General features: G+C 39.9%; 1 protein-coding gene across 11 annotated transcripts in view; it reads right to left on the bottom strand.

Annotated features, from left to right (window-relative positions):
- PHACTR2 (phosphatase and actin regulator 2) overlaps window positions 1–26007 on the bottom strand; it is a 216083-nt gene that overhangs the window by 60871 nt on the left and 129205 nt on the right. For all 11 annotated transcript variants that reach the window (XM_036415217.2, XM_036415218.2, XM_036415226.2 and 8 more), the window contains exon 2: window positions 15606–15773. In XM_036415217.2, coding sequence (XP_036271110.1) covers window positions 15606–15773 — 168 coding nt within the window. The remainder of the gene's footprint in view (window positions 1–15605; window positions 15774–26007) is intronic.

The following is a 26007-nucleotide window of genomic DNA, read 5'->3' as shown; positions in this document are numbered from 1 at the left end:
ACAAGACCACTAAGGGAAATAATAGGCAAAGGAAATAAAATAATGGACTTTCCTGACATGGGCTCCCTGACCCAGGCCAGAAGGAATTCTTTAGTGCCATTTAAAAAGTGTTTAAAAGTGGCACCACGCCAAAGGAAAATGAATTTAGGAAATTATCCACCCAAGGAAGGCACATAAACAATCAGATCCTCTCTTAAAGCAATAGAAACTCACACTGTCTCATCCCAGTGGGAGCCCTTGTTGTTAAGAGATGGATGAGAACATTGCTCCTGTCCTCCATACCCCACTTAGGAGTTACCTGTGGCAGACAAAAGTGGAGACTCAGGGCAGCAATTCTACATTTCATCCCAGTGGGTGTGAGTCTTTAACAAAAAGAAATAGGCAAAGTCTACAGCACCATGGCTCCTTTAAGCATTTTTCAGAAAAGGCCTTGCTTATCGGAGTTCACTTGCCCTCTAGAAGAACCCATCTCGCCCTGGGACAGGATGGAGGCCTCAGATTCTAGGCAGCTCAACACATTTAAACTTAAAGTGAAGCGTGGATTAAACAAACAGTATCGAATTTTCTAGACCGCACAGGAAGCAAGGGAGTCTCCATTTAGAAAAGAGATTTTATGGGTTATATTTATCTGTGAAAGGTGGGCCCTGACGGTGAGGCCATTCGTTGTACAGCTGGCTATTTTAAACCAGTGATGGAAGGTTTCAATATTTATGAAACCACTAATTTCAGTCGTAACAAATATACAAAAAGCTAACACTATGATCATTCTTTCCCATGAATGGGTTTTACCCCTAAGAATGATAAATGCCCCATAAATAAATCGGTAGGCCATAATGCTCCTTTCTATCCACCCATACGTAGAAAGATTCAATCAAGAAAAAAAACTCATTCTACTGAGAGGCAAAGAATGAAGAAGACTATTAGTCTCCTTCATATTTAATGCATAGAGGGGAAATGTGTTTTAATACCATCTAATACCATATTTAGGAAAACGGAATAAAAGAAATTAAAAAGTGTGTATGATAAAATTATTGTATATTATCTCTCTATTCACAGAATCTCGAACACTCACTGATCTGATTAGGGTCAGTGATAAAATATACCGGGACAAATGGCTGAATTAAACACAATCCCCACCTGCCTCCTCTTTGTGTCAGTGATGCCTCCACAGTGACCTTTAAAAACATTGCTGCCATACAGAGCAGACAGTAAGGGTTACTCAGGTTCATTATCCATTCATGAGGGAACGGGCCCCCACCCTGTCCATTAAAATTGGTGAAATATTCATTTTGTCTATTTTGGGTTTTCAAGATTTCTTGAGGCACTTAAGCAGCTCTCAATGATATGAACACGAAGAATTTAAAATATGTATCATCTATCCTTTATGCACCTTCCTCCCCAATTCCAGTATTTACCAAATCAGAAAGATCCACATGCAAACCACCTCATGTATGGGATGGGATAAGCCTCATCAAAAGTCTCTCATTAATTTATTCATTCTACAAATAGTTATTGAATGTCTAACATAAGCCAGGTACTATTTATTCTTGTTGCTTTGGAATTGTTATCAGTGAAAAATAAAAATATCCCTATTCTCCTGGAATTTATAATCTAATAAGAAGGGGAACCAGATAATAAGCAATAAACATAATTTGTAACTGTGAGATGGTAAAATGTACTATGGAAAGAAAAAAAAAAGTAAGGCAGGACAGCTACACAATGGAATACTATGCTGTGGTAAAAAAAGAAGGGACCCTTACCATTTGCAACAACATGAATGGACCTGGAGAGTATTATGCTAAGTGAAATAAGGCAGTGAGAGAAAGATAAATATCACATTATCTCACTCATATGTGGGATATAATGATCAACATAAGCTGATGAGCAAAAATGGAACCAGAGACAAGGTGGCATTGAGCAGACCATCCAACCTCGGGGAGAAGGCAGGGGAGAGGGGTGGTTAGAGAGAAAAAAAAGGACTTGTATGCATGCATATTAGCATAACCAATAGACACAGTCACTGGGGCGATGGGAGCTTGCTTTGGGGGTGGGAGTAGGGGGGGAGGAGGTGTCAATCGGGAAAAATGGAGACATGTAATACTTTAAACAATAAATAAATAAAAAAGTATTTCACTAATTCATTCATTCTACAAATAGTTACTGAATGCCTAACATAAATCAGGTACTACTTATTCTTATTGCTTTGGGATTGTTATCAGAGAGGAATAAAAAAAAAACCCAATTCTCATGGAATTTATAATTTAGTAGGAAGGGGACCCAGATAATAAACAATAGACATAATTTATAACTGTGACATGATAAAATGTACTATGGGGGGGGAAAAAAGTAAGGCAGTACACAATGGAATACTATGCTGCTGTAAAAAAAGAAGGAATTCTTACCATTGGCAACAGCATGGATGGAACTGGAGAGAATTATGCTAAGTGAAATAAGCCAGTCAGAGAAAGATAAACATCACATGATCTCACTTATTTGTGGGATAGAATGAACAACATAAACAAAAACAGATCCAGAGACAGAGAGAAGCACAGATCAGACCATCCAACCTCAGAGGGAGGCGGAGGTGGGGATGGGATGGTAAGAGAGCAACCAAAGGACTTATATGTATGCATATAAGCATAACCCATGGACACAGACACCAGGGGGGTAAGGGCATGTGCTGGGGGTGGGAACAGCTGGGAAGAGGTCTATGGGGAAAAGGAGACCCATGTAATTCTTTAAAAAATAAAGAATTGGAGGGGGGATGGGGGGGGAGTAAGGCGGAAAAAGAGGAACCAAGAGTTCCAGGGGCCCTACTTTGTACCCACCAGGGTGGCAATAATAAAAAAGACAGATAATAACAAATGTTGCCCAGAGTGGAGAGAAATCGGAACCCTCACACACTGTTGGTGGGAATGCAAAAATCATGCAGTTGCTTTGGAAAACGGTCTTGGCAGTTCCCCAAAATGTTAAACACTGAATTACCACGTGACTCAACAATGCTATTTCTAGGTATAGAACCAAGAGAAGTGAAAACATGTGTCCACACAAAAACTTGCACGCAAATGTTCATAGCAGCATTATTCATAACAGCCAGAAGTAGAAACAACTCGAATGTCCATCAACAGGTAGATAGATAAAGTGTGGCACATTCACACAAGAGGATTTTATTCAACAACAAAAATGAATGTGCATACAAATACATGGTACATGAACGAACCTTGAAAATATACCCAATGAAAGGACACAGTCACAAAAGACCAAGTATTTACTATATGATTCAACTTACATGAAACAGAGAATATAGGTAAACCTCCAGAGACAGAAAATGGAACTGGGGCTCTGAGGGAGGAAATTAGGAGTGATGGCTAATGGGATGGAGTCTCTTTTTAGGATGATGAAAATGTTTCAAGCTGATACTGGTAATAGTTGCATAGTTGTGAATAATACTTAGAACCACTGATTGACACCTATTAAGTGGGTGAATTGTATGGCATATAAATTACATCTCAACCAAGCTGTTAAAAAAAAAAAAAAAAGAGTGCTGGAGGAGAAAGAGGGTGATCAAGTTATACCTAAAAACAACACCACCATACCGGAAAGGCAGGAGTGTACAGGAGAAAGCACACATGCTCCCAGACTCAGGTCAGAACGATGGGGCTTGATGCCAGGAGGCTGAGCTTGGTTCCCGGGCAGGAGCGTGGTGGCCACGCTCCCTGCTGGGGGTGCTGCTGCCTCTGGAACAGCTGCTGCCGAACACATGCTGAAGGCTCCTTTCCCTCACGAAAGGCCTAACGTAGGTCTTTTGAAAAAGCGAAGTGACGTAAAGTGAGTGTTTGCAAAATGGGAGATACCTGTATGTGCCTACAATGAAATGTTTTGCAGTCTAAAAAAACTGAAGAAAATGCTTTTTTCTTATGCTTCATCATGAATGCACATTGAGGACATTATACTAAGTGAAATAAAACAGTCATAAGAGGACAACTACTGGACAACTCCACTTATATGAAGTGTCCAACACAGTCAGTTTCATAGATGTAGAAAGTAGAATGGTAATTCTACTAGGGAATGGGGTGACGGGACAAAGGGGAGTTGTCTGATAGGTACAGTGTTTCAGTTCTGTAGAATGAGAGAGGTTTGGAGAGCTTCACAACAATGTATATATACTTTACACTACTAAATGGTACGTTACAAAATGGCTAAGATAGTAAATCTTAAGATATGTATTTTTTTACCACAATTAAAAAAAAAATACTCATGACAAATATTAAGTGCTGACAAGGATGCACAGCAACTGGAACTTTCTGTATTGCCAGTAGAAATGCAAAGCTCTGGAAAATAGTTTGGTAGATGCTTCTAAGGTTAAACATGCATTGAATCGATGGCCCCAAAAACTCACTCCTCTATATTTTCCCAAGAGAAACGAAAATTTTTGTTCACACAGAAACCTTTACCTGAATGTTTATAGCAGTTCTATTCATAATTACCCCAAGCTGGAAACCACCCATATGTCCTTCAACAGGTGAGTGGATAAATAAAGTAGGGCACACCCATGTCACAGAATATACCTAACAACCAAAAGGAATGACTGAGACCTGCAGCAACCTGCATGAATCCCAGAGGGGCTGTGCTGAGTGAAAGAAGCCAGTCTCCAATGATTTCATGCTGAGAGATTCCAATTTTTATGACATTATTATTACTATTATTATTATTATTTTGCAACAACACGACGATAGTGAAGAAGAACAAAGCAGTGGTTGCTGGAGGTTAGGAGAGGGGGTGGTGGGTGGAGAGGAGGTAGGGTGTGAGCACAAGGGAGATTTGGTGAGTGATGGAACAGCGATATATCCTGATTACAATGGTGGTTACACAAACGTATACATATATTAAAATTTATAAAACTGGACACACACACACACACAGAAAAAATATCAGAGTAATGAATGACCAAGAAAATGACCGCTTTTAAGAAAGTCATGATTACAAATGCGGTGACAGAGTGAACTAGTTAGTGGTCCCTTTGTATATCTGCCTCCCCCATAAGCCAACTACAGCTACACCTAAGGAAATCTCAGGAGTCCACCATTAGAGCGGTCAGGAAGAATAAATACAACTTCCATAGGCTCAATGGCCATGGCCACAGTCCCAAAGAAAGGCAAGAAAAAGTTTTGGGGAAAAAACCCCACAAAAACAAAACCGTGTTTTCTGCAAGGACTAAGGTGTGAATAGCAAACACAAACTGGTCCTCGGTGAAAAAGCTCAATCCTAGGGGCCGGGTTTGCTGCAGAGTCTGCAGGAAATGTTCCCGGAGAGGCTGCAGGCAACCTTGGGAGAGCTCAGGTCTGCGCTGTGCAGAACCCATCCCAGTGCTCTCTCGGCGGTGACCTCTGCTTTCCTGCTTTGGAGAGAAAGCACCCACAGGCGAGCCACAAATATAAGCCAGTTTTCACACTAAAAGGGAAGGTTAAAGGAGTTGAGAAGGTTAAAAAGTTGTTCCTTTGCAGGGGTCTGGAAAAGGTGAACTGTTTCCAGAAGGAATGGGAAAATAATACAGTTAAAGGAAGTTACAAAGAGCAATGTTTTGATGAAAAAAAGAGAAATCAAGACTACCGGAAAGAGGCTGACAGGAGGCAAAAGTTCACACAAAGAAGCGGGGAGCAGGCTGATGCCCTGTGTGGCCAGGGCGCTGGGCAGCAGGCAAGAGAAGTGGATGAGAAGAGTGGTACCCAGACACACCGAAGCACAGGGCAGAGGACAAGGCTCAGAGCCTGGAATGCCCCCTTTGCTATGGGATCCCTGTACACAGAACAGCCTCGGGCTCACCGTGGGTGATCAGTGAACATTTGCTCTGTGAGTGAGAATAAGGAGGACTCTTCAGAACTGGCCACAAAGGCCAATCTGTGGTCACGACGGAGCTCTGACCCATGTGTGTGACTAGTGGGTCTCATCAGAAGGAATGCTGTCTTCTTGTCATGTGCTTCTTAGGACGTGAAGAAGGACACGCCAGGACGTCTTATTTCTAAACCAGGAAACACTGTCTTCCCTAGAAGCTATCAGACAGTCCAGCTTGTCAGATGTCCTGAGTAGGAAACAGAAAGGCATGGAAAGCCAGGGGTTTTCTTGGGTGGACCAAGAAAGTGAAGAGCTGTTTGAATTGATAGTGTCTGATTTTCTGGACCATAACATTTGAACAATAATGATCATCTGTCTGTCAGGACATGTGTATAATAATGATCAGCCTGTCTGTCTAGTCTCTGAAACTAGAAACAATTGGCTGGCAAAGCTGACTGGATTGGCCTATTAAAAAGAATCTTGAAGTTGAATGAGGGAGGGGGGGAGGGGGTTAAAACACCAAGGTAATAGAATAAAACCAGGAGGACAGTAGCTAGGACAGAACAAACAGCAGTGGAAACTTCTGGTACTTTCAGACAAATAGTATCTAACAAGAGTGGGCAGAATATGGGTGCAGGGACAGAAGAGCAACAGAAGCACTCTGAGATGTCAACACAAGAAAGTAACTCCTTTGAGATGTGGTAGGGCAGGATGCCTGACAACTCAACAAAGACAGATCAGATACAAAGGGGAGGTCTAATGTCGGGCGGGGGCAGGCCCATTAGGACACCATCAGGAAGGCACATGCCTTTAGGAAAAGACAGAACTGAGGGTGACACATGCTAGGGAATATGTAGAAGTGGGTAACCAGAAAGAAAATACAACATGTTGTTATAGGGGAAAAACAAACCACTCAGGAGGATCTGGGCGACATCATTCTACATATGGGACATTAAATGAGCAGAAATGCAATATAAACCATCAGCGGGGAACTGTCACTTCCCTGGACACTTACAAGACACTTAGTTCCTACTGATACATTCTTGTAATTTTCCTAACAAGATGAACTCCTAGTCTGGATGTGATTCTAAGTAGTAACAATGTGGTTGGTTAAGCGTAATAATAAGAATTTTGGGGCAAGTTGCCATGTTATGTTAGAATTAAAAATAGCCATGAGCCAGGGACCTCATGAGGCTTCCTCATCACTGTCTCCAGCACACACTGCGTGAAGCCTGGTGTTCAATAAAAGCTCACAAAATAATCTGGACAACTTAGTATGGCCTCACGGTGAGAAAGTGAACTGAAAATAGATCCAGGGCGTGAAAGAATGTTAGGAAAGGTGGGAAGGGTCATCATGACACAATGTGATGAGGAGATATATATGCATTAGTACCAGTAGCTAGTTAGAGAAATGGAAGAGAATTGGTTTCAGGTAAATGTAAGAAAACTTCCCCAGTAATGAGGCTAGGAACTGGCAGCCCAGGAAGAAGCTGGGGGACCACTGATAGCCAGTGTAGCTGGAGACTGTGATTGCTGCCCTGGAGACAGATTCAGATGACTGACAAGGTCCTTTACAACCTTAATTGAAAACTCAAAAAGTGGTTTACTATAGTCATAATAAATAGTGTTTGGCTTTATATGGACGGGTCTTAATAGTATCAGGCTTCAGGTGCACTGTGGATTAAACTCAATTGTGTAAATTAATTTGAGCACATTCCCATCACTCCAGATACTCTAACCTAGCAGTATTGGGGCCACCACTGGCATGGAAGTGAGGCAATAATGCGCATCCTTCGTAGGACTTGATGCTTGGATCCACCAAAAAAGACCACCAGCAAATGAGGGATTGCAAACCTGGGCTCCTTGGAGCTGGCTTTCTGATGGACTGATTCCTGAATTTAAACCGAAGAAAGGAAGCCGTAACAAAATGTTTACATTGCAGAGTTAAATCCCTTCCCTGGATTTCCACTCCTCCTCTAGTAGAATTGTATAGAGTGAAATCATGTGATTTGTCAGGAGCCATGCAAAAGTAGCAAAAGTAGGTTTGGGCAGGGTTGGGCAAAAGTAGGTTTACAGTTGTGAGTACAGGAAACAGTTTATTCTTGTATTATTACTTATTAATTTCTGTATTATCATCATTGCATTGCCTGCAAACCTCCTTTGCCCACCCCTGTACCTATTAGAATTAACAATCATGAGGTGCCTGAATGTGGGGAATTTTCATTGTTAAAGTGTTGAATAGAGAAAAGTTTATAATGAACTACACTCACAGTGTGTGAATACCATTACTAGAGAGAAGGAAAGGCATGTCATTATTTAATAGGATTTCTGTGGGTGCTTTTCTTTCCCTCCTCTTTGCTCCAATGTTGCTCCTTCCTGATAAAGTTTCCCTGACAACTATTTTATTTGTTTTTGTTTTAATTCTTACTCAAGGATATTTTCCCATTGATTTCTAATGAGAGTGAAGAGAGAGGGAAAGACAGAGAGAAATATTTATATGAAAGAAACACATCGATTGGTAGCCTCCTGTACGAGCCCTAACCAGAGCTCGGGTGGGGAAGGAGCCTGCAACCTAGGTACATGCCCTTGACCGGAATTAAACCCGGGATCTTTAGGCCATAGGCCAAGGCTCTATCCACTGAGCCAAACTAATTAGGGCTCTCTGACGACTATTTTAAACTGAAACTTCCTTCCCACATTCCCTATTTCTTGCTTTATTTTTTCTCTTCTCCTGTTCTAAAAGACTCTCTTACTGGGTTTACTTTCTGTAAACCCCTGCTAGCAAGTGAGCTCCAGAAGGAAGGGCAGTTCCTCTCCTCCGTTTCCTATTGTATCGCTCGTAACAGTGTCTGGCATGTACTAGGTATCTGAGAGGACCAGTGAGTGTTGTGTACCATGTAAGCTCTATGTGGATGTTGTGTGGTTATGGCTGGTTAGGTATCTTCTCTTGCTATACAAATTGGGAAAAGGGAGACATTTTCTCTTCCTCCAAAATGGTGCGAGGGTGAACAATATCTGAAAGTAATTCCATCTTCGCAGTGGACCGAGATAAAGTAAAAAACGATGTCACTTATTAATGCAACTAGACTCGTCCTTAACAAACATCATCCTGGCAAATCCTCTAATTTTGCCCTCCTTTTTAGGTAAAGAAAATTATCCTTAGCAGCAACATTACACCTCTATGGCTACAGAGAATACTATCTTACTAAGACCAAACATATTTTTTATCATTTTTGCCAGTCATTTTTTTTTTATACACTGTGAAAATCAAGCTAGTCAAGAACCAAAATAATTTCTGAGACCAAATCCTTCGTATGGCAAAAACTAGTATAAGATGCAAACCAGTGTATTAGATTCATCTTTCAATGAGCAAGTCTTACTGATCTGACTACGAAGTTATCTTCAAGAGATGCAACATGGCATGGTAGTCCAAAGTATTGACTACGATGCCAAATTGGTTGGGTTAAAATACTGACTTTGCTTCCTATCCGGTGTGTTTCCTTAGGCAAGTGATTTGAATTTTCCTTAGTGTCCTTGTGAATAAAAGTGGAATAATAGTAGCACTTAAACTTCATAAATTTTGATGATTAAATGAGTTAATGTGAATAAAAGTTCTTGGAGCAGGAACTGACACAAAAGCATTCAAAAAACATTAGCCATTGTTATCATTAGGAAATGCTGAGTACCTTTGGTAAATTAAATTTTTTACCAGATGGCTCTCTACAATTTACTCTGATGAATAGAAAGCTGGTAACTTGCAACACTGTTTTCTAAAAATCTAGACTGGCATTTCTTCCCCATTTTTGGCAAAACAAATAAAAGTCACAATTTTAACGAAGAGAAGTTGCCTTGGGTTTCTTTAGGAGTATAACTTACTTTCAAAATTGGGTCAAAAGACAGAAAAAAAAATTTTCTAATTATTTTATTGGCCTCTTAATAGCTGTATATGGTTGTAATTATGAGTACAGATGTTTTTGATTGGTATTTGAAATTACTCTCTATTTGCAGTATGGTTTCTAAGTCTTCAAGTTCTTTTATGAAATCCTAAAGTACCCAAGTGCTCTATTTTTAGTTACAGAGGATAGGAAATAAATAAGCAATTCAAGGCACAAGTAAGTGTGCATACCAGGTACAAATTATTGCATAAGGCTCCTGAAGTGGGTCAAAGCTGAGTGAGATAGTCTCTGCCCTTAAATACTTTACATACTAAGTTAGGAGCAGACACATAAACTAGAAAAGAAGTGAAAATATACTTGTCATAATAGCAGTGCAAGCAAAGGAGGGGAGGTTCCTTCTGAGCTGGTGCAGAATCAAGGCCAATAGCTTCAGAAAGAAGAGACATGTATGACCCTTGTGTAGGTGGTAGCCTTTCACCAGCTGTAGCTGGGGAAGGAGGCGCTCAGAGAAAGAGGGAAGAGCAAGAAGAATGACCTGGGGACAAGAAAGCTTAGGGCCTGCTCAGTGACCTTGAGTGACTGAAATTTAAGGCCACAACTAATAAAGATAGGAAAGGTCAGTTTGGGTTATTCTGAGGAGCCTGAGGAATCTGAAATTCACTTAGGAACTGATGTGGGGGCAGTCACATTTTCTGAGTCAGATGGGACAGAAACCAGTTCCATCTGCAGGAGATTCCCTCGTGTTAGTATCTGAGTGATCTGGAGGGAAGAGGGGAGAGCTGGGTGCTCTGTCTCCCTATTTCCCCAAATCTACAACAGCCTCTGCTCTCTCTTCCCTCTCAGGTCTTAGACTGTGTCATTCTAGCAACAGGAGCTCCGACACTTGAGGTTCGGAGTCTGAGGAAGCTACTCCCAAGGACCCATTCTGTGTTCCACCTTGTACAGTGAGTTTCTGTCCTGAAGCCTTTGGTAACTTACTAACTTCGATACCAGCTCTCTCCCCTAGTTACATAAAAACAAAACATAACCAAGGATGGAGGCCCTAGTTAAGTCTGTTTCCTTATACCCAGCCCCCTCTGCCCATGAATACTACCACTTATGTACCAAGGCGTGCCTGGATTTCCCAATCTCACTCACCTGGATGCTCTACCCTACCTGGTGGAACATGTGTCGTTTTGGTGTGGGGAACCCACTGTTATACCTGTCTGGCCTGAGACTTGGAAAAGTGCTGTCTTGCTTACTCTGGGGTAAGCCTGTGGCATCCTGAACCTTTTCTGTCTTCCTCACTAGCTAGTCAGATTTCCTTCGTGGGCTTCCTGCCAGAACCCAGCCTCTCCCTGCCTTCTCTAGCACTCCACAGCTTTCTACAGCTAGTTCAGCCAATAGCTAAGTACAACAAAGCAGCTACCTGCAACCACTGAGACAGAGGGTGATGAGGACAGGCAAGACCATGGGAATTGAGAGGAAAGGATCATCTAAGTAGGAGGAAATAAATAAATGCTTTTAAGAACTAACCAAATGGGGAGATGGTAACAGGCAGGAAAGAGTCAAAGAACTCCATGGTTCAAAGTCCAGATACCAAACACAGCCACATCGCAATGCCTAAGATAGATGGCGTTGGCAAGGGATCTGTTTGGGTCTGGAACATGTTTGTAGACAGTGCTTTTTTATTCCCTCATCCCTCACCCACTGTGCACACTCATAGCATTTTCCAGTACCTTATCTCTCTATGGTGAGCTCCATGAGAGAGGGAACCTTGCTGGCTCATTTGCTGCAGAATACTTGGCTCTGGGACAATGCCTGACGGGCACAACATTTTCAATGTAGATACATGCAAACCGTATGAATGGATTCTGTGTTAACACGCTGCCAATCGAATGCTTGGGTAAAAGTGCCCTGGAACCTGGGGTTAAGAGATGTGGGTACTGAGAAGAGAGGATGTGATGAGGAAGGACATGTTAAAAGAATGAGAAAGGCTAAGACACGTAGCAAACTCCCCTCAAAGATTTAGGGGAGATGAGAATGGGAAGAGAGGGGGCAAAAGAGAGTAAGAAAAATCAAAGACAACTAAGACACTGACACCTCTTGGAAATCAAGGAAGAACTAATCAGCAATAGCAAATGTTGAGGTTGAAATGGATGAAAGTAAGAGAGTAGTACTAAATTCATGATTAGGAGGCTTGGAGTAATCTCAGTGGAGTGCTAGATGCTGAGGAGACTGCTGTGGGAAGAAGAATGAAGGTATAGAGAGAAAGTGGGAGAAGCAGGTACAGGTTAGGTTTTTAAGACACTTGGGCTTGATGATAGCACTCTATGCAGAAGTTAGAAACACAACTGTGTTTAGACGGGGGTTTGTATTCTCAGCTTTGGATGTGTGTTTGTACAGGGAGATGAAAGCATATTGAAATATCCAGAGAAAGGGACCTTAGTCTACCTCACACCCCCAAAAGACAGAACAGGAACAAATAATTATGTAGGGGAAAAAAGTGTAAGTAATGTCCCAGTGATAGGAAAGGGATAGAAGCTAGAGATTGGGTTGTACCACACCTAAGAAGGGCCCTGTCACTCAAGAAAAGAAAAGTAGCCCTAACTGGTTTGGCTCAGTGGATAGAGTGTCGGCCTGTGGACTGAAAAGTCCTAGGTTTGATTCTGGTCAAGGGCATGTACCTTGGTTGCGGGCACATCCCCAAAGGTGGTGTGCAGTAGGCAACTGATCGATGTTTCTCTCTCATCGATGTTTGTAACTCTCTATCCCTCTCCCTTCCTCCCTGTAATAAAGCTATAAAATACATTTAATTTAAAAAAAGAAAAGAAAAGTAAAGGAGTAACTGGAAAGGGGTCATGCTTTTTCCCTAGGACCTGACAGCCCACAGACCAGCCCAAATAGAGGCGAAGATACAGGTAGCTTTTCTAATTTAAAGCAAGGTCGGAGACCTGAATGTCGGGGCACAGACTCGTTCTGCCCTACAGGACAAGCTGACTATCACCGCAGGTCGAGGACAGAACTCTTCTTACCTCTTAGCATCACAGTGAATGTATGACTACAATGGCATTCATTACAATGACATTAATAAATCAGCAATGCATCCCATTTACTACCAATTAAAATTTCCTACAGCAGAAATCCAGACTAGGAAAGGTGGTATTAATCACAGCGTAGTGGGACACAGAAAGATTCATGTCTATGCAATTATAAAGCCAGGAGTTTCGGAGAAGGAAAAACACAGAAGAATTACTTTTCTTGGAAAGAATTCATCTTCCTTCATATCCCAAGACATTGTGGCTGCTGCCTAAGGTGTACTTTATAGTTTTCCAGATAGCACATGACTTTGGTCATATCCAGACAGCCAGATTTCTGTTTCTAAGATAATTTATTAAAAGAAGAAAATATTTTTCTCTTGCTTACTTCCAACCACATCGATTTTCCTCTGTGTGTAACCTCTTCCCTCAACGGGAAAGAAACACGACCTACCATTTTGTGCTGCCCTTCATTCTAGGCCTTACACATTCCACAAAGCTCAGCAGGAATTTAAGCCTTAAACTAAACAGACATTTAAGGTGATGATAAAATATTTTATAATTGGACACTTGATAACCTCTTATAAGATTCCAGTAAAGCATTAGCCATAGTGTGGGTTTACAAAGAAATCAAGCAAGTCAATGTAGGAAGCAGATTTACAAAGAAATGTTAACACATCCATGTGGCTTGTTTATATTTTGTCACAATTTTTAGGGGAAAAGCCCAAATGAGGAATCTAATAAGTTTTTCAGATTTTTAATGTATTTTGGTAGTCCTTGGAACTAGAAATATAGTATCCACCAAGAACTTCTTGGAGCTAAACTTATATAAAATCCTATATCAATTTGAGAAGGAAAAAGAGAATACGAAGATGGCCAGGCTATCTTCAGTAAATAGGGGATAACAAAATAATACTTGAGTGTTTAAAATTACTTTTCCTGAATATTCAGAGTTGGTGGGAATACGTTATAGCCTTCCTCCTGTTAAAATAACTAAAAAGAGGTGACCAGGCAAGATAAAGAGGCATTTTGTTGAGGCTGTCTTTAGAAGTTAGCAGCCCAAATTCAGGTAAAGAGCAAGAGAGACAACTGAAGAGGAGTCCATACTGTCTTCCCAGTTCTCCTTAATGTTACTGTTTAAGAGACTGACTCCCATCTTGAGTAGCCATCATAACGAGAAGAGCCAGATTCTCCCAATGCTTAGGGAACCGAGAAGAGAGGCACTTCAGAAGGTCAGTGCAGTTCCAGTCACAATTCAAGAACAAGGAAGAACAGGGTGCCCAGAAAGGGGTTGGAAGGAGTCAAGGACCAACAACAGAATCTGGAATTGAAAGCACCTTAGAATTCAACTCATTCAACTCTGATCTGACTTATCAAGGTCACACAGCACCTTGGTGGCAAGGATACTACTGTAACTCTGAGGTCCTCACTCAGCACAGCACTGTTCACCACTTCTTACTGCCTCTTAATCCAAGAAGCCTATAGGAACTGAAGAGGATTCAATAGACAAGTTATCATTATTTCCCTCTCAGCCAAGTTTCTTTTCTTTTTTTAAATATATAATTGTATTGATTTCAGAGAGGGAGAGAAATCATCAGTGATGACGGAGAATCATTGATCGGCTGTCTCCTGTACTCCCCCTACTGGAATTGAACCCTGGACTCTTTAGTCTGAAGGCCGATGATAAGAATCATAAACCCCATGGACCCATCACAGCTTAAACAATTACCAACTTATGGCAATCTTCTTTCATCTATACTCACTCCTTTTCCAGTGTTATTTGGAAACAAATTCTAGGTATACTATTCTAATTTATTTTAAGTTATTAAATGCTCAAAGATATTATATAGCTGCAAATACATCAGAGACCCTTTTTTTTTTTTTTTTTTTTTTTCCCCCCGTGGTATTTTTTTTATCTTATTTCACAGCTCCAAAAGGAAAGGCCAGCTCTTACTTTGGCACTGGCCAGTAAGACAGGCTCTATGACCCTGTACACACACTGATGATATTAGACTGTGGTGCAATGAGGAATTTTGATGAAGTGACTGTTTTGGACAATCAGCATGGAAAAAGCTGAACTTAAATAAAGATATATTAACAAAATACCACTGATACTGGACACTTGTTTAAGTTGGGCTTAAATCTGGCCTGAGATTTATATCGAGCTTCCTCCATGAGTCCATTTGAAGGGTACTAAATGTTTAATTCTTAAGGTTTAAAAATCCACAAAATAAACTAATGATAAAAAAAAAAAGATCTTTCACACCAATGGGGTTATTACTCCCCTAGGACAGAGACTAATCCTAAAGACATGATAGAAATATAATATTAAGCAATAAATATAGCAATATTTTTCTTTTATACAGCAATTCAAATTTTGCCCACAGAACAAATATATTTTTAAAAAGACATTAAAAATTTTTTAAGTTAACAGATAAAATTATGTTAGATAGATATACAATTGAGTTGGAGTGTGTGTGTGTGTGTGTGTGTGTGTGTGTATATTTTGTCACAATTTTTAGGGGGAAAAACCCAAAAGTCCACACACGCATGGACTGGATACCTGCAGCTACAATGCTGGCAAATTACATTTCTACTCCTAATTTTCCATTTGACTTCCCCCTCCCTACACATCAGTTTTCATGTGAATTTACAACTATATAATCACAAGACTATCTAAGAAAGCCAAAATGATTAGAAAAAGAAGGCTAGTCAGAATTCAAAGTTGTTTCATCCTTAAATGAAATAATTTCACTTTAAATATGAATTTTTTTCCAGAATAAAATCCCTGCAAGCCTCAGTTTTTTACCTTTTGATGAATTTAACAATTGCTCTTCTAACAAAGTTATGATATTCATACCTGCTGAGGTTTCTCTGAATTTGTCACTGGTCTTCTTTTTCCTCCATTTCCAAGGCTTAAAAATTTTGCCGATGGTGGAGAGCTTCCCTTTCCTCTTGAAGGGAGGTGTTTGGGAGCCTGCTGCAGGGCCATCGGAGTTGGCTATGGAAGCTTTGTCCAATCCGTCAACTGCATGAAGAAACGCAAGGCAGGGGAAAGCCGTCATGCCAGTGGGAAGAACATCACCTTCCTGCCCCGTTAACAGCAAGCATGCCCACTTTACTTGGAATCTCAGATAAAGTCTACTTTGCCCATTTCCCAACTGGCTGAACTCCCCTGACATCAATTGGTATAAATGAATCAGAAGTTATAGTCCCCTAAGATAATCATTTTGTGGATGCAGAGAAGCAAGGGGCTTAGTTAATAGGTAGGGCCAGACCAAGTGTGGGTCTTTGAAACAGCTGAATCTATGTGCAACCGCTACATCAATACTTCGTGCAAAACAGAGTATCCTAAATATTTCTGAAACCGGATGTTTCCCCATAGGCTAGTTTGGCATTCTCAGTTACAGTTTCTCCTTCACAAAGTAAAATTTAGAGCCCAGAGGCTAAATTCTAATTTTCACAATGCTAAAACTACCTTTTGCTTCTATTACAAAAGAAGTTTTCAGCCTCAAAGAAAACAACAATAAGTGTGGGAAATGTGGGTACTGTGAGTGATAGAACCTATCTTTATGTGCCTGGGTCATGTTATCAACCACAAGGAAGGTACAAAACCTATGCTGCCTTGCACTATGTTCAAAGCAGAAGAAAGATAGTGATGACATCTTACCCCAACTATCACATTTTAATGGCAAAAAACTGGAATGAGCCCCTATTGGATAGCAGGATGTTATTTCTGTAGTGAAATAGCACTTAGCAATTTTTTAAAAAAGAGCAATCTGAATGCATCTCAAAAATATTGTGCTGGGGGAAAAGCAACACGCAGAAAGTGTACACTGTGTGGTTCTATTTATATGAAGTTCTAAAAAAGACAAAATAAATTTCTGGCCATTTCCCTCCCCCCGCCCCCCCCCCACAAAAAAAAGGAAGAGAGAGAGCGAAGGAGAGAGGGGAGCAGAACAATAATCACTTCTTGGGAGTGAGGTGGTGGTGAGAAGTGAGAAGAGGTGTGAAGAACTTCTTGGGGTGATGGAAATGATCTCAATAAGGGATGGATTATACAAAAGCCATCAGATGGTAATTATGATATTGTGCACGACATTTTATGTAAAATTTACCTTTAAAAAAACCCATAAGTAATGAACAACATAAACTGATGAATAAAAATAGAATTAGAGGGGGGAAACTATATTTTAGATTATAATAGAAGTAATCTTATTATTTGTAGATTTTTAATATTTCCCACAACTTTTGTGATATCATACTATGATAGTACAGTTTTAGTAATATTATTATACTTAAAATCCCTTTTTGTTCTCGAAATTTTAATGTTTATTGCATGTAATATTATTATATTTAAGATCATGTTTCTTGAATAAAAAACAAAACCCCTAAGTAGTAAAGTCCAATTAATAATATTCAAGCTGATGTAATATTTATGGATGAAGTATACTGATGTCCACTAAAAATAATAAATAGATGGAAAGATGGAATGGACAAATACAGGGTGGGGCAAAAGTAGGTTTACAGTTGGTAGTACTTGAAACAGTTTATTCTTGTTATTATATCATTTTCCATATGAACAATTATAAACATACTTTTGCTCCATCCTGCACACAATAAAGTTAAATTAGAAAAATGTTATGTTCAACCTAAGTGGTGGATAGGTGGTGGTTCAGCTGTTTCATTTTCAGAACATTTCAGAACAAAATATTGAGAAAAACAAATCAATAAAACAAAAAAATGGAATGGCAAGGACTTCTGCTTGCAGGAAGATGGAGCAGATTCATTTTTTTCTATTTCTCCTGCTAACTACACGTAAAAACCCTGAGAGTCACATATAAAGCCAGCATAGGAAGACTCTGCAAGGTGAAGAGGGAGTAGACCAGTTTGGGACCTCAGGACCCAAGAAACAACATGGAAGTGAGATTCTGGGGTTTTCTTTCTTTCCTCATGTACTAGTTTACCAGACTTGTCGTTGAAGCAGTCACCAGTAGCCTTAGACTAAAAAGGCCTTGACAGCCCTGACCGGTTTGGCTCAGTGGAAAACGCATTGGCCTGCAGACTGAAGGGTCCCAGGTTTGATTCCGGTCCAGGGCATTTACCTTGATTGCGGGCACATCCACAGCAGGGGGTGTGCAGGAGGCAGCTGATTGATGTTTCTCTCTCATCGATGTTTCTCACTCTCTATCCCTCTCCCTTCCTCTCTCAAAAAAAAAATCAATAAAATATATTTTTAAAAAGTAAAATATTAAAAAAAAATAAAAAGGCCTCAACAAAAACCAAAGGAACAGGCAAGGAACAGCCTAGCAAGACCGAAAACTTTTAAACAATAACTGCTCTACTGCTCACCACAGAAGAAACAGACCATCCATGGCAGCAAAGGCTGAATGGAGAGACTAGACTGCTACCCTCATGAACCTCAAAAGGGGAACCTGAACTTCCAACCATACTAGGCAGTAACGAGGTATCTCTCTTCCTCCCTTCACCCAATATTGGGGCAGTATCCAGCCATTGCCCAAAGGAAACACCATTCCCACCCATTGTGGTGTCAGTGGCGACCACGTGGGGATCTGAAAATCTCACTGTGCCCAACAATAACAAGGAGTGACCACCACTCCATTTCCACCAACAGGTACCAGCAGAGGACAAGTGAGGAACCTGGAATTTTCCCTCCACCAGGCAGTAATGCGGTAGCACCTCTTGCTTCCTATGCTGGAGAGGTCAGACAAAGCCGTTTAAACAAAAGTTTCAATAAAATTTAGTCACATCACATAATACAAAAATGTCTACATTTCAATAAAAAAATTACTTGACAAACCAAGAAGCAGGAAAATCTTAGAATGAATTTTAAAAAAAGATAATTAGTACATGTCAATGTCTAAATCCTTAGGAGTATTCCTTTCAAACAAAAAAAGAATGATAAATTCCATTCTCACTGGTGAAGTCTACTCTAATTTCAGGTAGAAATGTAACTTCTTCTATGTATGGCTCCTAACCTATTTTACCTTGCCCGTGCTGGCCATAGTGCAATAGAAATAGAGAGAGAGAGAGAGAGAGAGAGAGAGAGAGAGAGAGAGAGAGAGAGAGAGAGAGAGAGAGAGACAGAGAGAGAGAGACAGACAGAGACAGAGAGAGAGAGAGAGAGAGAGAGAGAGAGAGAGAGAGAGACAGAGAGAGACAGAGAGAGAGAGAGACAGAGAGAGAGAGAGAGAGAGAGAGAGAGAATAGACTGATTTTAAAGCCAAACCAGAGTGAAGAAGTAAAATTCTTATTTATTTCACTCTCACTCCTGTCCAACTGCCTTCCTTAAATGAGGGGGAAACCCAGGGAGGAACTAAGTGTATGGTACTTCTTTTTCACTGAGACTTTATGCTGAAGAGCTCAATTCTGAATAATTTAAATGTTGTGAAATATAAAAGGGCTGACTATTACAAACACAGGAAGTTAAGTTTTCATCCCAAATTCACCTCTGTAGCTAGAGACACACATCCTAGTTCTCATTTTCTCTCAACCCACATATCCAATTCTACTCCATAAAAATTCTGTTTTGCCCAGGCCAGGTGGCTCAGTTGGTTGGAGGGTCATCCCATACACCAAAAAGTTGTGGGTTCGATTCCTGGTCAGGGCACACATGTAGGTTTTGGGTTCAATCCTGGGTTGTGGCACTTATGGGAGGTAACCAATTGATATTCTCTCTCTCTCTCTCTCTCTCTCATCTCTTTCTCTCGTTTTTCTTAAAGCAATAAAAACATATCCTCGAGTGAGGATTGAAAAAAATTTTGCTTTGGACTGGAACAACTTAAGAATAGTATTCCCCCCCCCCCCCCCCCCGCCACCCCGTGAAAACAAAAAGTAAACAAACAAAAGAAAATCAAATAATTCCCTAGATGCCAGATGGGGAGATTGAGTGAGGTAGCTGATAAGTGAGAAATGAAAGCCTTAATGCTAAATCCATCACTGTATAAGAAATTACCAACCATTATCTTCCTTCATTATGCATTTGCAATTCTAGACTTTATCTGTACTCTGGAAACAGCTTGGGCCAGTGCCAATGGCCACAGCAACACACACACACATACTCTCACACATAGTTCCCTGAGTGAACGGATCCCCCTGTAATTTTATAATTGGGCTATTATAGTAAACCACACTTGCAATTAGAAACCATGTGTTGGCAACGTTGGCCAAATTGCCATTGTACTTCTCTTACACCATGACCATGAAGGGGACTGTTACCTGCTTTGGAGTAGTATGAATAGGACACTAACTCTCTTCTTTCCTGAAAACACCTGGGATACTGCCGGTGCCATAGATAATTCTATAATCTTTCTTTTTGATGAACTTACCATTACAATTAGCTTGAAACTTTCTAAAAACGTTTCACAAGTATAGGGAATCTTGTATTACAGGTAGAGAACAAATTGCCAGGTTAATCCCAAATGAACATGTCCTGACAGCTTTCAATGTTCCATTTTTACCCACTTCCATGTTATCAAGAGTAATCCGTCATTCATCAGAACTTTCCTTTTCACACTTGAGATCAACACTTCAAAACATTTCAAATATCATTTAAATATTTAAAATATTTTGCATATAGTCATTCATTGTTCAAATGCAGTTAAGTTTATTTTTTTAAATATGTTTTTATTGATTTGAGGGGGAGAGAGATAGAAAATCAATGATAGAGAAATACTGATCAGCTGGGATCTACAACCCGAACATATGCCCTGATCAGGAATTAAACGGGTGACCTCTTGGTGCATGGGTCAGTGCTCAACCACTGAGCCACATCAGCTGAACTTTAAATGACACAGCTCAGTCTGTTTTCTCACCAAAATAAGCTCACACCCAACAGGACTTCCCTACACCACCAACTGCTAAAAATTCAGACGTTTTATTTTTCATTTAAACAGAAATTTATCACGTAAGCAGTTCCATTGCACATGTGACCACAGATGCTAGGGAATTACCATATAAAATAAAGTGTAGGTTTGGATAGTCTTCCCTGTGAGATCTGAGAACTGACTGACATGGATTCTTAGAAAAATTAAATCTAATAAAAAAAGTTTGTAGAGTTTTTATAATATTGGGTAGTTATGTGGCAATTTAAGACATTTATTTTAGATTTTTCTCAACACATAATTATTTCAACCACTGAGGAAGTGAGATAAATGTGGCAGAGTACTCCAATTCACAAGTTTTGTAGGTAAAAGATCACTTGGAAATTAAAAAAACACACACACACACAAAAACTCAATAACTCCTGATACTGATTCTGTATAGACTGACAGCCACTTTGTGCCAAAGCAGGCAGCAAAGATTGTCTCACCTTTCCTCTAAATATCCTTAAATACCTAAAGGATAATGATAATACATTTTTTGAAGCCCAATAGTAACAAAAAAAATTAGAGAGAAATCATGTGGTTAAAAAAAATACTTTGACAATACTCTGCTGTACTAAGTATATACTTCTAATAGTACTCATAATGATTTTGTTGTACTACAGAAAAATATACAGGTTAAAGGGCATTGTATACAAACATCTGATATTTTAAAATCAAGAACTTGAAGGGGGGAAAAAAACACACACACAAAAAAAATAACAAGCAAAACAAACTTTATTTCCTTAAAATATTGTTTCTAGGCTATTTATGCCTTTGTACTTTCTTATGATTACATAATATTATCACTGCATTTTAATTTGCATTAGAGTTTTTGCTTCCATTATCATTCTGCCACTTGTCCCTTTAAAGGCCATAGAACATATGGCAAAGAAGCATTAGAACAGTGCTTAGGGAAAATATACCTCTATTTCTTATCCTACGTGAGTCTGCTCTCTAAACTGACACAGGGACTTAGGAAATTTGTTGTCATGAACATGGGCATATATACAATTCTGGGCACAAAACCAAGTGGACAAAAAGGTCAGAGTGAACTGATTCTATGAGCCATCGCAGAAGGGACTAATGGTTTATAAGGAAGTCCGGTGGTTATCTTTGTGTTGTCTGAAGGAGATGCTTACTCTCTTGCTAATAAGTGTTTACATCGGGTTAGATCAAATTTCTTCCTTTTGAGGGGGTAAGATGAATGACTAATGGAACTTCATAGTTTCTTTCAAGTGACAGAAGAAAAGAAATTGGCAAATTTGGAGGCAAGTTATAAGAACTGTCTTCCTCTAAAGAGACCAAAATTCCTTTAACTCTATTATAGCAACATTTCTCACATTCTATTCTTTTTCTTTAATTTCTTGTTTACATTCTGTCCTTTCTACTCTTGCTGAATTTTAAGAAGATGATGGCTAAATAATTGTAAAAATATTTTTAGCCATGACTTTTACTTTAATGCTGATTATTTTTTAAAGGAACTATCAGCTGATGAAAAGAAATTTTTCTCTGTGCCAACTAAGGTCATTTCTAACTTTAAAATTATATTCTCAGAGTTTTAGGCAGTGGTAGGTACATTTATACATAGAAAGTTGAAAAAATTCTCCAATTCCTTTCACTGGAGGCTGCTATCAGAGCCACAACTGAGTGCTCACAGCACTCACAGAGGTGTCACTGCTTCCAAGTCCTCTGAACATACATGTATATATACTGAGCCAAATGTACACATTCTATCTATCAGCTATCTAACATCTATCTATCTATCTATCTATCTATCTATCTATCTATCTATCATCTATCATCTATCTATCTATCATCATCTCTTTGTTTATTTGGCCAAAGAAAAGTTCACTGTGACGTCTCCCATTCTAATCCAGTACCACAGGGCTCACTCTGGCTTCCCCTCTTGCTTGTCTGTAACCATTCTTTCCAAGAGTGGGAAAGCTGGCTCCCAACATTCACTGTCCATCTGTCCCATTCCCGTATATATGTATAGCAGTTTCTGACTTGCTATCTCATACCTCCAGTCATGACACATGTTCAAAGATAGGATTTTGTAAGTTTGTTTTTTTACCTTTTTCCATAAATAGGTATTGTCTCTTATGAGCACTGCACTGTGATGAGAACATTTTCTTGGAATTACTTTAAAAGGTCAACCACCCTTGGTTTGTTCATGTTCAGGGCATTCCATTCTTGATTTCCACGGGAAAGGTTACTCATCTTTGTGGTCCCAGTTCAGGTCTCCCTCTCCCTGTGAAATGTTCCTGAGCCCCACACTCAAGAGTTACTGCTCTCTCCTGGGATGCTCTGCTTTTGTCCTTGCTCCAGCCCTGCTCCGGGGCTGGCATTACTGACCACCATCGTGTTTGCTGCCCCCGCCTATGCCGTGAGCTCTGGAAGGGCAAGAATCATGTCTGCCATTGCCCTGGATCTTACAGGGTGAGTCATAGCACCAAGTTAAGGCACTGGGTGAGGGGCTCATCTCTGGAGCAGACAGACCTGATATCTGGTCCAGGCTCTGCCCCCTATGGCATGACACTGAGGAAGATATTTACTCTTTACTCAGTTATATAATTTAACCAATAAATATTTATTTCCTCTTTCTCTATAAGAATACACACACACACCATCCATATCGAGATCTAATTCATTTCCAGGCCCATCCTTCTGCTTCTTCCCATCCCATCTGTTCCCTCCAATAACCTCTGTTACAACTTCCATCACTGTTAACTTCTTGTATGTGTTCTTGAATTTCAACTTAGTGTACTTCTACAGCAATTTTTTTTATGTTTGTTTCCTCTCACTGAATGCTAGGTATGCGAGACTCATCTAAATATGTGCGCGTTTCAAAGAGCAGCTACCTAGTTACAAAATGAGAAATATGCTATCTTAGCAAGACTTCAGATGACAGAGTCTTTGAAAACGATGAGCTTTATAGACACTTCCTTTTTTTTTTTAAGAAAGGCTATCATTACCACTTTCTTCACCTGGAAAATGTAAATAATATTTCCTTTCCTTTACTAGGTTTCTGGGAGAGCTAATCTACCTTTCTGTCATCTTATGTGGTTGCCCTGAAGCCATGCTAAATTAGAAGCGAGATTAAAGGTGGATAAGTCAGTTAGGAAAAGCTAAGAACCATATGATTTCACTCATGTGTGGAATATGAAACTGAAACTCATGAACATAAACAGCAGTGTGGTGGTTACCCAGAGGGAAGGGGATCCTAATATATGGTGACAGAAGATTTGACTCTGGTTGCAAATATACAGATCTTGTAACATAGAAACACACTCCTGAAACCTATATCATTATGTTGACCAATGCCACCTCAATAAATGTAATTAAAAAAATAATGAAGATGAAGTTTATTTCCTGTAAATAGAGTTTTATGTTTATGCTTACTCTGCATAATAAAACAGGCAGCCATTCTGAGAAATGCAATCCACGGAAACACTGAGTACCATATTATCATTTATAGGAACAACAATCGTGTTTAATAGTTCTACAATGTTCTATATATGTACACGAAAGCCCTACATATGAGGAAACTTTGACTTACGAAGGCTGGTCGCTTCCCAAATCATTAGCCCGTGGCAGAGACACAGGCTAGGTCATCTGATCTTGATCAAGCCCCCCTAATCTACCATGCTGTCCTCATCCTAATGGGGATATGAGAGCTGAACTCAAGGTGAACCAGCAGCACCTCTTAGTAAGTCTATTATAAAAGAGCAGTAAGATTCAGTTTGTAGAACAAAAAGCGAAGAAGATACTGCATAGTCAGGAGAGGCATTAAATCTCAGCTAATGTTCTGGGTTTTGACCATCTAATTGGGATGGTTAACTGTTAGCCAAGAAGAGAGCTGAATCCCAGACCCAACTCTGCTACTTAACTAGCCCTGTGACTTTGAGCAAGGACCCTAATATTTTATTGCTGAAGTTAGGTTAAAGAGTCTCTAAGCTCGTTTTCAACTTTAAAAATTCTATGCTTTTCACATTTGTGCCAAGTATTTCAATCGTATAGGACACATTCATATCTATTCCAAGTGTTTTACAAACACTATCTCATTCATTGTCACTACAACCCTATGAAGTGTGTGCGGTTAGTATTTCCATTCTGTAAATGAGGAAACAGAAGCCCAGAGAGACCAAGCAATTTGCCCAAGGTCACGGATGGTAAATGGGATTTAACCTCGACAGTTTGCCTCTGGAGTGTCCTTTATACAAAACGGGTCAGAGGGTCATGGGTGGGAATAAGGTTCTATTTTTAGAGAAGACAAGAATAATAACACTAATGAATAATAACTTAATTCCACCCCAACCACTTCCTTGGATTAATCCAAGAGCTAGGGCAGGTACTGTTCTGCTCTCTAAAACTATGCCCAGTGTCGTCACAGTTAAGTTCATGCTGGATGCAGGCAGAATGCACACCTCACTTATATTGCCTGCAGTCGTTTGATTGCACAGAATTCCTATTAACTGTAGCATTAATTTTAGAAACTTGATACCATCAGTTTTTTAACTTGCTTTCCTAACGGAGGCAGCCATTATTTTTAAACTCCCAAAGGGAAAAGCTACTAAAGATTTCCATCTGCCTGCAAGCCCTCGCCGAGAATTTCAGAGTTTTGACTTGTGGCTGATCGGCCTCAAAATGAGAGTATGTTTGTGCAGCTGTGTGACATCTTGATGCACTGACATGAGCAACATCCCCTAGACTTGCTGCAGGGCATTTAACAGAGTAAATAATGCCACCACCCCGCGTTGGGGTTTAAAGAAACTCTCACTGAGTGGCAAAGGGTTACTTTGCAAATGGAAAATCAATTTTAATGTAAACAAAAGCATCTTTAGTTCTGAGTAGCATTGTTACTACTTCAAGCAAAGGGCTCTCTGAACAGATAGGATGGCTGTGCTTAATTAAGAATGGCAAGAAATCTGCTACACAGATGAAAAACAAGAAAGGAACCAAGGAAGTTCCTACCTTCCCTCTCTTCCCTAGCCTTCTACAACAATTCCAAAAGTCCATGTTGGGAGCAGGTCTTGGTGTGTGGAGGGTGTGCTGTGATTGTGCAAAGGAAGAAAAAGTCGATACATCTCCAGTGGACAAACTATTAAGGGAGAGAGAATCGTACCTCCTCTGTTAGGATAATCACCCCTTGGTTTATGCTGAACACGCACCTGGGGATGAAATTTTAGGGGAGAAATTGTAAAATAGAACTATCAATAAATGCAATTTCATGACTTTTAAGGAAGCGGCTAAATTCCGCTTCAGGCAAAATTATTAAAAATTTCCCATAGAGGATGAATGTAACAGGAGTATTATTAAAATAACCCATTAGATCTGGACCGATATCATCAGATCAATAGGCTGATGCATACGGAA

Source organism: Pipistrellus kuhlii, unplaced genomic scaffold (genome assembly GCF_014108245.1).
Source record: "Pipistrellus kuhlii isolate mPipKuh1 unplaced genomic scaffold, mPipKuh1.p scaffold_m20_p_5, whole genome shotgun sequence".
NCBI classification, from domain to species: Eukaryota; Metazoa; Chordata; class Mammalia; order Chiroptera; family Vespertilionidae; genus Pipistrellus; species Pipistrellus kuhlii.
Note: the sequence above shows the minus strand (reverse complement) of the source record. Positions and strands in the feature narration are given on the sequence as shown.